Raw genomic sequence first — 12500 nt, forward strand, 5'->3', positions numbered from 1 at the left:
CTTGCATTTGAAAACTTGAGGACACATGAACAGCGGGACACATACTCCATTAAAGGCGTAGATAGACGACCTAGCTTCCCAGAGTTATCGTAGGGTTAGGGTTTAGGGTTAAGGGGTTAAGGGTTAGCTCGTCGGTTCGAGTCCTGCTTAGGAACGGGACTCTGATTTTTCAGTTGACCTTTCGCCCGTCACCGAGAAACTAGTTTCCCATCCTTCCAACGGGCGCTTTTGACACCTTAAACCATCCATAGTTGCGCAATGATATCTTGCGGAATGAGCAAAGATTCTTCGCGAGTATCGAATGTAGAGAGCCCTTCTCATCATACCTCGGTTTTAAACTCGACGTAGGCAAATCCTTTGGATTTTCCCATCTGATTTCTCACCAAACGAACTTCTGATATTTCACCAAGCTGCAATTTAAAAACAAAACGTTAAAGCATTTCCTAAGATATGGCAGCTACGTTGCTTAGTAGACTGCGAGCAGTCTCTCTTTTGCTCTAGAATCGTTGAAACGAACGCGTAAGTTGAACTTTTAATGGCTGAAACGATTAAGAGCAAAAGAGGGACTGCTCGTAGTCTAGCTTAGCAGAGGTTCCTTAGTTTTCCTCTCTAGCGAGAAGGAAAGGAAAACTCTGCATGGATCTCCTCGATGTCATCCAGAACTTTGCACGAATTTGTCAATTCTTTACCGGTTTAATTAGCGCTATAACCAGCTTTTGTGTCTGTCCTCTTATTGATGATAAAATGGCGTCATAACATTGTCAAAGTTGTTGTGGATTCCCGGGCCGAACATCCTCGCCTGAGGTTAAGTCCGCAAAACTAAAACCAAACAGGTTAAAATCCGGCAAATTCTCCACATTCATACTTTAAGCTGCGCAAAAATTACAATTTTATGTGTCTGTACCAATCAGCGCACGAGAAATTGCTCAGTTATTGTAAAAAAACTTTTCGACGATAATAAGCACTTAATGACTAGTCCAAGGGAAGCAGTGAGTCTTGTTTCCCCCAGACCCTAAATGTTTCCCGTGGGGTCAGTCATTAAGTGTTTTGTTATACCTCCCAACTTAAAATAGAACTGTTTTGCTCAGTTCTTGGAAGCTTTCGTCCAAATTTTGCTCTTTGCAGAAGTCTCTTAAAGTTTCCACGGCATTGTGGGTGGCCTTGTTAGAAGACTTCGAGCTTTTGTCGCGTAGAAGCTGTTCAATTTCTTCTTCAGTTCTTGTTGTTTGAAACCGTTTAGCTGCCATGACAGCGTAAAAAGTATTTGCTTGTCGCAGCTGGCAAACAAATTTGCCGCTGTTTCAAAGGTGCACGACTTGATCACGAGCGAGTCGAAAGTTCAAGTCGTTGTTTCCCTAGGGAGTTCGTGAGTTTTGTTCGCCCAAGGGAGTTTTGACCCATGACACGCGACACGTTCTCCAATCGGAAAACGTATTTGAGTTGGGAGGTATAACAATAGTAATTTCTCATGAAAGAAACTCAACCAGATGAATTTGCAATTCTCCATCATGCGTGAACGTCTTAAGGGATACAACACGAACTCGTAATAGCGATATTTCTTGTTCTCAAACGTTGACGTCACATTTCATTTGATATTCAAATTTGCCAAACACGGAACAAAAGAAGTCATGTTTCAACAGCCAATTAGGTTCTGGTTGGCTTATTAACAGCAACGGGGGACGTCACGAGAAACATCGCTATTGACCAGCTCCAAGCTGGCTTTGATAGATAGCTCAGTGGAAGGATTGCGCAATAGCACGGTCAAGGGCCTGAGTACCGTTCAGGTCACGAGTTACTTGCAACTGCTAAGGTTGTTTCTACATACGCGACGATCATTCTCTTGGAAAAGCATTTGGTATCATTTCATATAGCATTTCATTTATTCTCTATCGAGCATAGATAACTCTCCTTACCGGTGCAAAGGTATCTTTCAGACGCTCTTCATCGATTGAAAACAACAGGTTGCTAACGAATATTGTGTTTGAATCTTTGGCGCTAAAAGAAAAAAACGGCAGAAGACAATTGCAGCCATTTGCAGGTAAAGAAATCGCTCTTAGTTTGTTCGGTTGAAGTAGCTGATAACAAAAAACTGAGCGACCTATAGATCACTTTCATAAATGGCGACCACTTTTACATTCTTTTGTCTTTAGGTTTAAATTGTCGGAAGCGTCGTAATGGTCGGCAAAGTAGAACTAGATTCGACTTTCCCGATCATCCAGACAGTGTGCCACAGATCGCCGCAGAGGCCGGGGACAGATGTTTCCATATGTCTGCGACGTGGCGTAGACCTATCGGCGATCGTGTCGCAGATGCAGACCGATCGCAGACCGTTGCAGATCATATGAAATGAAAGGGTGCCTTCCACTGACCTTATTCCGTAATAAGAATACTTGGGAGTGATGATGATTTAAAACGGTATGTTTGATATGTTTAAAAATGCATTTTAGCAGGTGTTTGACAATTTTAATGAGAATCTCCGTAAAAACGAATGATTTCTAACTTTTACTCCTTGTATAGGAATACAGTCGAACGCGCTCAGAGTGTATTACGTTTTATAACCATTCTGCTTGTGAAATTGACTCTTTCAATAATAATATACCGCCTGGCCAGTGCTTGGATTACCCTTGCTAAATTAAGCACTAAATAAACTGGAACTCCCATCTCAGAGCGTCGATTAAGCCTGATGTGCCAGGCAGAAAATTGAATTGTCATGTAAGTAACAAATAAATATAGAATCGTGAATTGAAATCGGAAAAACGAACTTAGATTAAACTATTTACCAATTAAAACCAACGAATACCAACTTGCCTCAAAGTTTGCATGCCACTATATTTATCACATCACGTTCATTTACAGATTACAGACCAAAAAACGCCCTCAGTAAAATGTAGTTACCTGTCATGTTTCAGCTTTTCTGCTGCTGCTACTGATTTCTGTGTTGTTGTTGTTGTTGTAGTTGTTGAAGAAGTGTCGCTTTCTTTTTCAACTAAAATTAAAAATTCTTGCCATTAGTAGGCTCGATTGACCAGCCGTTTTGTGCGCCCGCGTTTCTCCGCGTTCCTCCGCATACCACGGCTGGGTCACTGGTCCAGCCAATTGCATTTTCCACCAATCAGAAAGTAGCCTGCCTGCCAAGTACAAAATACAATTGGCTGAATAGAAAATACAATCGCGACGGGTGCTACGTCACGGACAAACGACGCGGACCAATGATCTATCCGTTCGTTGGGAAGAGGATGTTAACCGCACTCCCAAAACGGCTGGAAATCGAGCCCATATGCCATAAGGAAATTCTATATTTATTTAACCAGAATTACCAACAGGCAAAACCCTTAAATTGAAACCACACGGGCAGCCCAGTAGTTAGATCATGGGACTACCTTGCGAGATGCTGTGAGTTCAACTTCGCCATAATCGACATCGCCTTAATTCAACTAACTGAGGAGAAAGTGCTGCCGTTGTAACACAACGGCTATGATTTGACTATGAAGTCTTCTCAGATAAGACTTTTAAGCAGTGAACCCTGTCTCGGAACCCGTAGCGCAACCCTCGTTCAGAAATTCTGTTCACGGGTCATAAAAAAAAAACCCCACAGTATTGGCAAAAAGTTGGGTACAGCGTTCAAAGTGTTGTGGTCCGTTTGTTCCTCATCTCTCCTGCAAATGTGACTGGCTGGGCACGATATCCAAAACGTTTACGGCACTATGAGGCCACGCACGTCAAGTCTTTGCGAAGTGCGGAACATACAGTTACAAATGTAATGACGCCTGGCCTATCATAAAGAAAAACCTTTTTATTCAGAATCACACTAGGACGTCAAAGATTTGGCGCTGAGACCTGCGAAAACAAAAATCTTACCGTGCGGTTTTTTGGCAGCTGGTTCACCGGAATGATCATCATTCTTCCCGGTGTCAACGGTAACGCCTTCGTCAGAAGCCTGATAAGCAGAAAGATGAAAGTTTAAATTCTCCAAACTTTACAGCTTAATAAACAAAAGTTGAATGAAGAAATAGTTAAATTATGATGAGGTTTGCTTTCTTTCGCATCTCATAGTGAAGAAAAGGCCTACTGGATGGCGTTGCATACTCTTCTGAAATACGCTAAGGCCTTGCTTCACGCGTAAGTGTGTAATTAAGTGTCTGTGTGTGGAAGGGAGGGGGGGGGGGGGTTAAGAGGGAAAGAAATGCTTTTCATTAACGCAACTTTGCATTTAGAACATCAAAATATACCCTCCTAGCGCACGAGCAAGCAAACCCGACCCCAACGACACGGCTTGCTCACACCCTTCCTTGCATTTAGGTGTTCAGGTGAATCGGTAAATAGCAGTTAACATAGAACTGGAGAGATGTACTAGCATTGCGTTGAGGCTGCGCCCGTCGTAATTCAGTCTCTATTTGACCATATTCGTATTCTCAGCATTGGAATGAACTAGCTTGCAATGGAGGCTAATGCAGGGGAATATATTAAAAATTATTTGAATTTGAAAAGATTCCCCCGCATGAGCCTCCATTGCAAGTTAGTTCCAGTCCAATACTGAGAATACGAATATGGTCAAATAGAGACTGAATTACGACCGGCGCAGCCTCAACGCAATGCTAGTACATCTCTCCAGCTCTATGTTAACTGCTATTTACTGATTCACCTGAACACCTAAATGAACTCAGACAATGCTCGTGTTATTTGTTTACGGTGACTACACGGCAGCAGAACTGCTTAAGCGCCGAAAAGAAGAGAGTGTTAAAGCGCAATGCCTTCATATTTTGTCAAATCGGTCTATTCAGTCACGCGAAAGAGCCAACCAGATGAAGCGGGGTCGAACATATTGACTAGCGTCGAAGGGCATATCTTCCCATAGATGCACACTCCTTCGCGAAAAACAAACACTAAAACTACTTGAGTTGACAATGCGTGCGCGTGTTTTTGGTATCAAATACGTCATACGACAACCGTTCACCTTTCTTTTTTTCAGTTCCAGTTTGGCCTTTTTCTGCTCCACTTTCTTGGCAGCTTTCCTCTCGGCATTTGCAAGTTTTCTTTTTTCTTGCGCTTCCTCTTCAGCTTTTGCACGCGCACTTTCTTTCTCAGCAGCCTTAAATCAAAACAAATCAACAAAAACTGTTTGAATGCAAATAGTGACAGGAGAGAAAGAGGTACACTTTCCACTAAGATCGAGAAAGCAGTTTTTCCAAATACCTTCTGTCTTCGCTCGTTGACATAAAAGTACTTCAGTTAACACAATGTCAAGTTTGCTGTACCTAACATATACCCCACCGAATGTATTATTGTCACAAACAGGTGGTTCTCAAATTATTAGGAATCCTTTCTGTTGCCTTGCTTGTCAAACGTTTAGTCACAACCAATACTAAACTTCAGAGACAGTTTCAAGGCATTTGCCACGTGCAAATTAGGTATTTGGACAATTCGCCCCTCGGACAATTAATATTAGCCCCCAATACCTGGAGAATTATTCTCCAATATCAAAACAACAACAATCAAAACCCCAACCTATAGCAAAAACACCGTTCGATCTTTTTGCTATCAATCGCATAACAAAAGAACTGTGGTCCTATTGAAGACACAAACTGGAAAAAAAAAACTTACGCTTCTGCGATTCATGTGTCGGTTCATTGTATCCAAAAATCGAAAACAAAATTCCTGTCGAGTTTACGTTTATTTAACCAATCTCGTCGATGACAAATTATAGTGATTTTAACAGATCTACCATAAAAGAGGCCTTGAAACGAAAACTCGTGACGAAGGGTTGAAAAACCAACTTTTTCATGACATAAAAGGAAAATTTAGGGCTGGATATTTGGATTACACTTTTCAGCAGCCTTACATCAAAACAAATAAACAAAACTGTTTGAATGCAAATAGTGACAGGACAGGAAAGAGGTACACTTTCCACTAAGATCCAGGAAAGTAGTTTTTCCAAATACCTTCTGTCTTCGCTCGTTGACTCTCAAAAGCTGCAAGCGACATTTTGAAAACGCTGCGTCCCAATCTTCCAATGTTCCTAGTAGCAAAACGACAAGTCAAACAGTAGCAGCCTCTCAACAGCCATGTCTCCAGAGTCATTACAGTTCAAGGGGTTTTCAGCTTAGCGCACGAATGCAAGCAACAGAGGTGCGCGCTTCATTATGCATATCATTTACGAAAGAGGAGGAAAATAGCAGTGCAAATTTACCGAGCGGCGAGATAAAGTCTCCGCCACTATTTTCCTCCGGCAGGTTGGTGAATAATTGTCATCTCAAAACGTCATACCGAGCAGCGCGATTGCCAATACTGGTGTCACTCAGGAAGAAACCACAATTGAAAGGTGGTACGAATATGACCTGTTTGCAAATAACTCAACGCGGAGTTTACAAACAAATTATAGGTGCATTTTTCAACTTAAGACGCCTTTTGCGCAGCCATAACAATCTCATTAAAGCAAATGACCTGCTCCCAACTGTGTGGCTTCATAGCCCGGTTGGTAGAGCATCGCATCGGCATCGCAGAGGTCAGGGGTACGAACCCCATTGGAGCCACTTGAATTCTTCAGGTGTCTATAAGAAACAATTGCTTAAATTGTCCAGCTAAATGGGAGGATCACTTCTCTCCTTTCAAATGATACACTGTTATCAGCTTGGTCTGAAATATGATAACGATCCAATAAGTCCTCCTCTAATTATTTTGACCCCAAAGGCACTGCCTAAAAAGCGAATAAAACTGTTACGCGCCACCTTGCAACGGCAACCACTCACCTTCCTCGCGCTCAAAACTGAGAAGTGCTTGGATCACCATTTCCGGGTTATCACTCGCAGACTGCACAGCTCGCAGAAGAATCTTCCGACACTTCTTGACGTCCCGACAACACCTGCAAATTAGCGTAGATTCACTACATGCCACCTTGATGTAGCGTTTAAAGGGCTTGATGCGTTAAAAATCCAAAAACTATGCTCGCTGGGCCTCTGGTCCTCAAAGAGCTATACCCCTTTCCCTCCCACGAGTGACATTTCCAGATTTTAATCTGTCTAACGCCAGACGATTTTACTTGTCAATGGGGTACACTTCAGGAGTTAAAGTGTGAAGCGCTGAAATTTATCATCAACTGGGTTGAATGAATACTTTTTCACAACAGACATGACATATGCATCGCTTCGTTCCTGCAATTCCGATCCAAATTTTAAGCAACTCCTCTTTCTCGTCACCTGAGCCTCGGATCGACCGAGGAGAACATGCGCCGTAGGTTTCTTATAGCGAAAAATTGGCTATTTGAACCTTACGGCGCCTGCTCAATCCTCGTGCTAACATGAATGCACCAATTAGAGATGCTTTTGATTGTTCTTCACGAAAACCAATAAGAAGACACTTTGTTTCAGGGTTCCCCAGAGCTCTTCTCTCCCTCGGTCAAGAGAGGAGCTCTGGGGTCGAGATTGCCAACTCCTCTAATAGACCAATTTCGGTATATTAAAATTCACTCCTAAGCAAAAGCCATCATCTCGAGGCTCTGGGGAATAAATAAGGATTTGTATGAGTTTATTCCCCAGGCCTGAGTTGCTCCAAGCATGGTTAGCGCTAACCAGCGTCAAATACCACGGAAAACTAAAGGTTTTAATACCTCTTAACCAACGATTAGCGCTAACCAGGCTTCGAGCAACCGGCCCCAGTGCCTCGAGTAGGTGCCTTTTGTTTAGCACTAAATTTTTAATATATCGAAGTTGTCTGTTCAAATCAATTCGTTTACTAGCCCTCAATTTTGGTTGATGTTTTTGGTTACACTATCCCGCAAAAACTACACTGCATGTGTTTAAATCTCTGAAGTATATAGGAAAAAATAAAAAAAAGACTTGAAATTGAAAGAGGGAAGGCAATTCTACCTGTACTTAATATTAATAGACCCTTCTCCAAAATGGCGGCAACGGATTTGAACGAGTTAAAATTGAACTGAATGAAAAACTGATACCAGAAATAGAAAGAGCACCCTGCAAAGTTTTAGCGTATTAAGTGTTATATCACCTGAAAAAATGTAAGATAAAAACTGACAAATTTACAGACGTTTGTATGACTGGGGGTATATACGCCATACCCCCAGTCATACAAACCTCGGTAAATTTCTTATTTTTCAACGTACATTTTCTCACCTGATATTACACCTGGTATGCCGAAACTTTCCAGGGTTACTAAAGTTGAGGTGCGCTTTCTATTTCTGGTATTAGTTTTTGATTTTAACTTAATTGAATTTTCGGCCGCCATTTTGGAGAAGGGTCTATTATTAAACGATAATGTGACTGGGAAGTAGTGTTCATATCTCTATAGTATGTACAAAGAAAAATAACAAGAATACAAAACGGAAGGGAGGAAGGAAGTCTACTAGACTTAAATGTTGTGGAGTTTTCAAGATTTTTGGCTCGTAACAGGCGTTCAGACTACCGGAAGGGGCTAAACTTGTCGCAACAATGACATGAAACGAGCGAGCAAAAAAGAAAACGCGGAGATACTGGAGCCTGCTATCCCCAAGTTCTTCCTGTTTTCTTGCTTGTTCTTTTCGAGATGATTTTTATCGCTCTGCATTGTATGCTGAATGTCCGGAACTGACTAAAGAATAAGTTACTGTAAACAACACTGACCTCAATATGTTTGCATACTCGAGCCAGAATTCTGCTTCCCGTCCGTGATTGGACAATACTGCATTGTCCCAAATTCTATGACATTCCGTTACGTTTTTAACGTGGAAAGCCTATCGTTAGCGGCAAAAAAGAAATTGTGTTGGGACGATAACAATAAAAATAAAGCACACGTTCATAATGATAGTATTGCTAAATCCGCTGGATATTGTTAAGGGTGACTATGTACCCCTTTCCACCTATTCCCAAACTTGTCCTGAATAAATCAAAAAAACCACATAATGTTTATTTATACGCACGCTCAAATTAAGCCGAACCATCAACGCAGTCATGTATACAGGACAAAATAACAAAGGACAGAGTAGTGCATCGCATGAAAACTGGGGTTAGAGATCCTCTTTTTCTTGACATGAAAGTACTTCTGCTAACACAATGTCAAAATTACTGTACCTAACATATACCCCACCGAATGTATTGTTGCCACAAACAGGTGGTTCTCAAATTATTAGGAATCCTTTCTGTTGCCTTGCTTGTCAGACGTTTAGTCACAACCAAAACTAAACCTCAGATACAGTCAAGGCATTTGCCACGTGCAAATTAGGTATTTGGACAATTAATATTAGCCCCCATTACATTGGAATACGGCTGGATTGTAAAATTAGCTTGATTTCGGTAAACTAAATAGTCGACCTTTCTTTTCCTTCTTTTCAGCAAATTAACGCAAATCAGATCAAATGTTGGTTTTTGAGGAGAGGGGATAACCGAAGAACCCGGAGAAAAACCTCTCGGAGCATAGTAGAGAACCAACAAACTCAACCCACACATGACGCCGAATCTGGGAATTGAACCCGCGCAACATTGGTGGGAAGCGAGAGCTCTCACCACTACGCCAGCCCTGCACCCAGGGCTAAAAAAAGTTGGAATTCTAGATCCGGCAGGTATTGAAAGCTAGAAAAGATGTTTTTGAGGAGTGTCTCTCACCAATTTTGCTACCTGTCTGTTGTAGAAGTACAGCGGGGCAATCGCCTAATTTCGATATTTTAAAATTCAGTCCTAAACAAAAGGCATCACCTCGAGGCTCTGAGGGAATAAACTCATAGAGCTCCCCAGAGCCTCGAGATGATGCCTTTTTTTTAGAACTGAATTTTAAAATATCGAAATTGGGCTATTGTCAGCTGAAAACCTAATTGAAGGGTCTGGCTCCCACGAGGCTCCTATAGCTCATTGGTAGAGCATCCAAACTAGTCATTGGAAGCTCGTAGGTTCGGTTCAACTCCTGCAAAGGAAAACTCGGATTTTTCCGAGTATCCCCGTGCAACCACTGAAGAGTCTCCAATAGCTCATTGGTAGAGCAACGGAACTCGTCATCGGAAGCTCGAAGGTTCGGTTCGACCCCTCCAAAGGAACACTCGGATTTTTTCCGAGTATTCCGAGTGACCACCATCGAAAAAATACAATGTCTTCGTTTTATAACCATGTTGTTCACAGGATGGATGTTACTGAGCGCTGGGGTGCAGGGATGGGCGCAGTGGTGAGTACACTCGCCTCCCACCAATGTGGCCCGGGTTCGATTCCCTGATCCGGCGTCATATGTGGGTTGAGTGAGTTGGTTATCTATTCTGCACCGAGAGGTTTTCTCCGGGTACTCGCGTTTTCCCCTCTCCTCAAAAACCAACATTTGAATTGATTTGCGTTAATTCTTGATTTCAGTTTACCGTGTCCCCAATTAGTGCTCCACCGCTAGAACGACTTAACACTTAACTAAAAGTTCCGTTCCTTTCCTTTTATCTACCACATACATCACCATCCACTGATAACCATTCAATAGCGTTTACCTATTGAAAGGGGTTTCATTCGGTGGACAGCATAATCCACACTTCAAACGACTTGGGCAAATTCTTGGGCGCCACTTCAAAAATCAATGATGTACACCTCTCTTTAAAGCTCACCTCAATACGCGCCCAATAACGATCCAAAAGATTCGTGGGATCTCCTTTCTTGCCAAAATCTGCCAGGATGACAAAGGAATTGATTAATATTACTCCTAACTACAGCGGTTATAGGATAGATGATGGAACATTTTATCTGAATGTGACAACCCTCTTTGCCCTTGTCCTATAATTATCTCCTTGCCTCTTCGCCCTATTATCTGTAATATCATTTAATCAATATTAATCAAAGGGGTGCCTGCAAATCAAATCAAATTGAACAAAATCAAAGCATATCAATAACGTTTTCCACAATTGATAAAAATAGATCGTAAGGCCCTATTGTAAAGCATTGTGGGATTGAAATGGGGACAAACATCGCTAAAATGTCTTTGTCTTTGTCCGCATATTAATCCCATAATGCCTTGGCCGCTAAATCGTGACGTCAATTGATAAGAGTGTTATTCAAATGTTGGTTCTTGATGAGGAGGGAAACAGGGTATCCTCCCCGGGGAGAAACGGCTGGATGCGTGAGCGATAAGTTGTGTCTGTGACGTAAATTCAAATATAATTTATGCGAAGTTAATATTTGCGGGGAAATAGCATTAGACATCCCAAAACACTGATTTCACCAAAACAATAATTACATAACAATGCCTCAAACGTCTGCGCGAAGTTTCCAGATGATACGAGCTTGAGTTTGTGGTTAAATGATTAATGTGAGTTTGAATTCAACCGGCGAATCGCCAACAAAATCTTCGGCCGCTTCAGCTCTCGGTGGACTTCATCTGCCCCCTCGTTTTGCCACCAATAAACTCAGCAGTAATTTCAATTGATCTTGAGGGATTTTACTTGCTCTTACATTAGCGAAGTGTGAGGAGAACATTGCAATAGCAATGGATTTGAAAGCCGTATTTGACCTTGGCGCCAAATGGAAAATCAGTGAAGTTTCCGAACTCAGGCGGTAGAAAACGACACAATCCCCTTTCTCCAGCTTCTCGAACACTTTTCGTTGTCGAAATCTTGGATGTTTCCTACCTTAAAAGCACTGTAAACCTCGAATCGGCCGCGTCAAAGAATACCTTCGCAGCCAAAAAATATAATTATGCCAGACCGATTTGTGCAGGCGAGTTTCTGATTGGCGGAGATTAACAATGGCTCACCTCCGGCGTCCAGCCGTGATTTCGGGAGTGAGAGCTGGCTCATTTCCCGAAACAGCGGATGGTAATCGAGCCTAGAAACAGGGGTACCTGGCCAAAAGCCTCTTGGAACCACCGACTGCCTCATCACGGGACACAAGATGAAGATGATTGCTACCGCCATTGCCCTTACTAATACAATACGCCTATGCTCTCCAACTTGAAAAAAAATCTAGAGGACTGCCAAATTAGACATGACTGTAGGCAGAGACTGTTCAATTTGCCACTCAGAGGGATTTTTTTGAGTCCAATGGTTTTCAAATTGGACTAGCAAAGAGTTACTCATTACTCATTAACTATATAGCTGTCTCTAAATAATTATCCAAAAGTCCTCGGTAAGTCTGGCTTTATCAAAATGAGCAGAGCCTGTCACTGCCATAAAATTTATTGTTTGATTTTGATTGGACAATACTGGGCTCCATTGTATTCTTTTGCATTTGACTGGTTACAAGAAAGTATCCGGAAGGGGTTTTTTTAATTGGAGTCCAATTTACGAAAAATTGCAGAATTGACCAAAAATAAAAAAAAAAGAAAAAGAATGCTTACAAGACAAAGTAACAAAGGAAAGAGTAGTGCATCGTATGAAAACGAGGGCTACGTAGACTAACTCCTCTTCTTGTCATGAAAGTAGTTATGTAAGACATTGTCAAAATTGCTGTACCTAACATATACCGCACCGAATGTATTATTGACACAAACGGGTTGTTCTCAAATTGTTAGGAATCCTTTCTGTTGCCGGCGTTCTCCTCCGTCTAACAATGATA

General features: G+C 41.9%; 1 protein-coding gene across 1 annotated transcript in view; it reads right to left on the reverse strand.

Annotated features, from left to right (window-relative positions):
• Positions 1 to 12500, reverse strand: part of LOC138045642 (squamous cell carcinoma antigen recognized by T-cells 3-like) — a 43283-nt gene that overhangs the window by 8470 nt on the left and 22313 nt on the right. Inside the window, exons 14-22 of the mRNA XM_068892213.1 lie at positions 10559 to 10617; positions 8613 to 8722; positions 6747 to 6859; positions 5940 to 6016; positions 4955 to 5089; positions 3859 to 3937; positions 2896 to 2986; positions 1914 to 1995; positions 327 to 410 (exon numbers count right to left, since the gene is read on the reverse strand). Coding sequence (XP_068748314.1) covers positions 327 to 410; positions 1914 to 1995; positions 2896 to 2986; positions 3859 to 3937; positions 4955 to 5089; positions 5940 to 6016; positions 6747 to 6859; positions 8613 to 8722; positions 10559 to 10617 — 830 coding nt within the window. The remainder of the gene's footprint in view (positions 1 to 326; positions 411 to 1913; positions 1996 to 2895; positions 2987 to 3858; positions 3938 to 4954; positions 5090 to 5939; positions 6017 to 6746; positions 6860 to 8612; positions 8723 to 10558; positions 10618 to 12500) is intronic.

Source organism: Montipora capricornis, chromosome 4, assembly GCF_036669925.1.
Source record: "Montipora capricornis isolate CH-2021 chromosome 4, ASM3666992v2, whole genome shotgun sequence".
Taxonomy (NCBI): Eukaryota; Metazoa; Cnidaria; class Anthozoa; order Scleractinia; family Acroporidae; genus Montipora; species Montipora capricornis.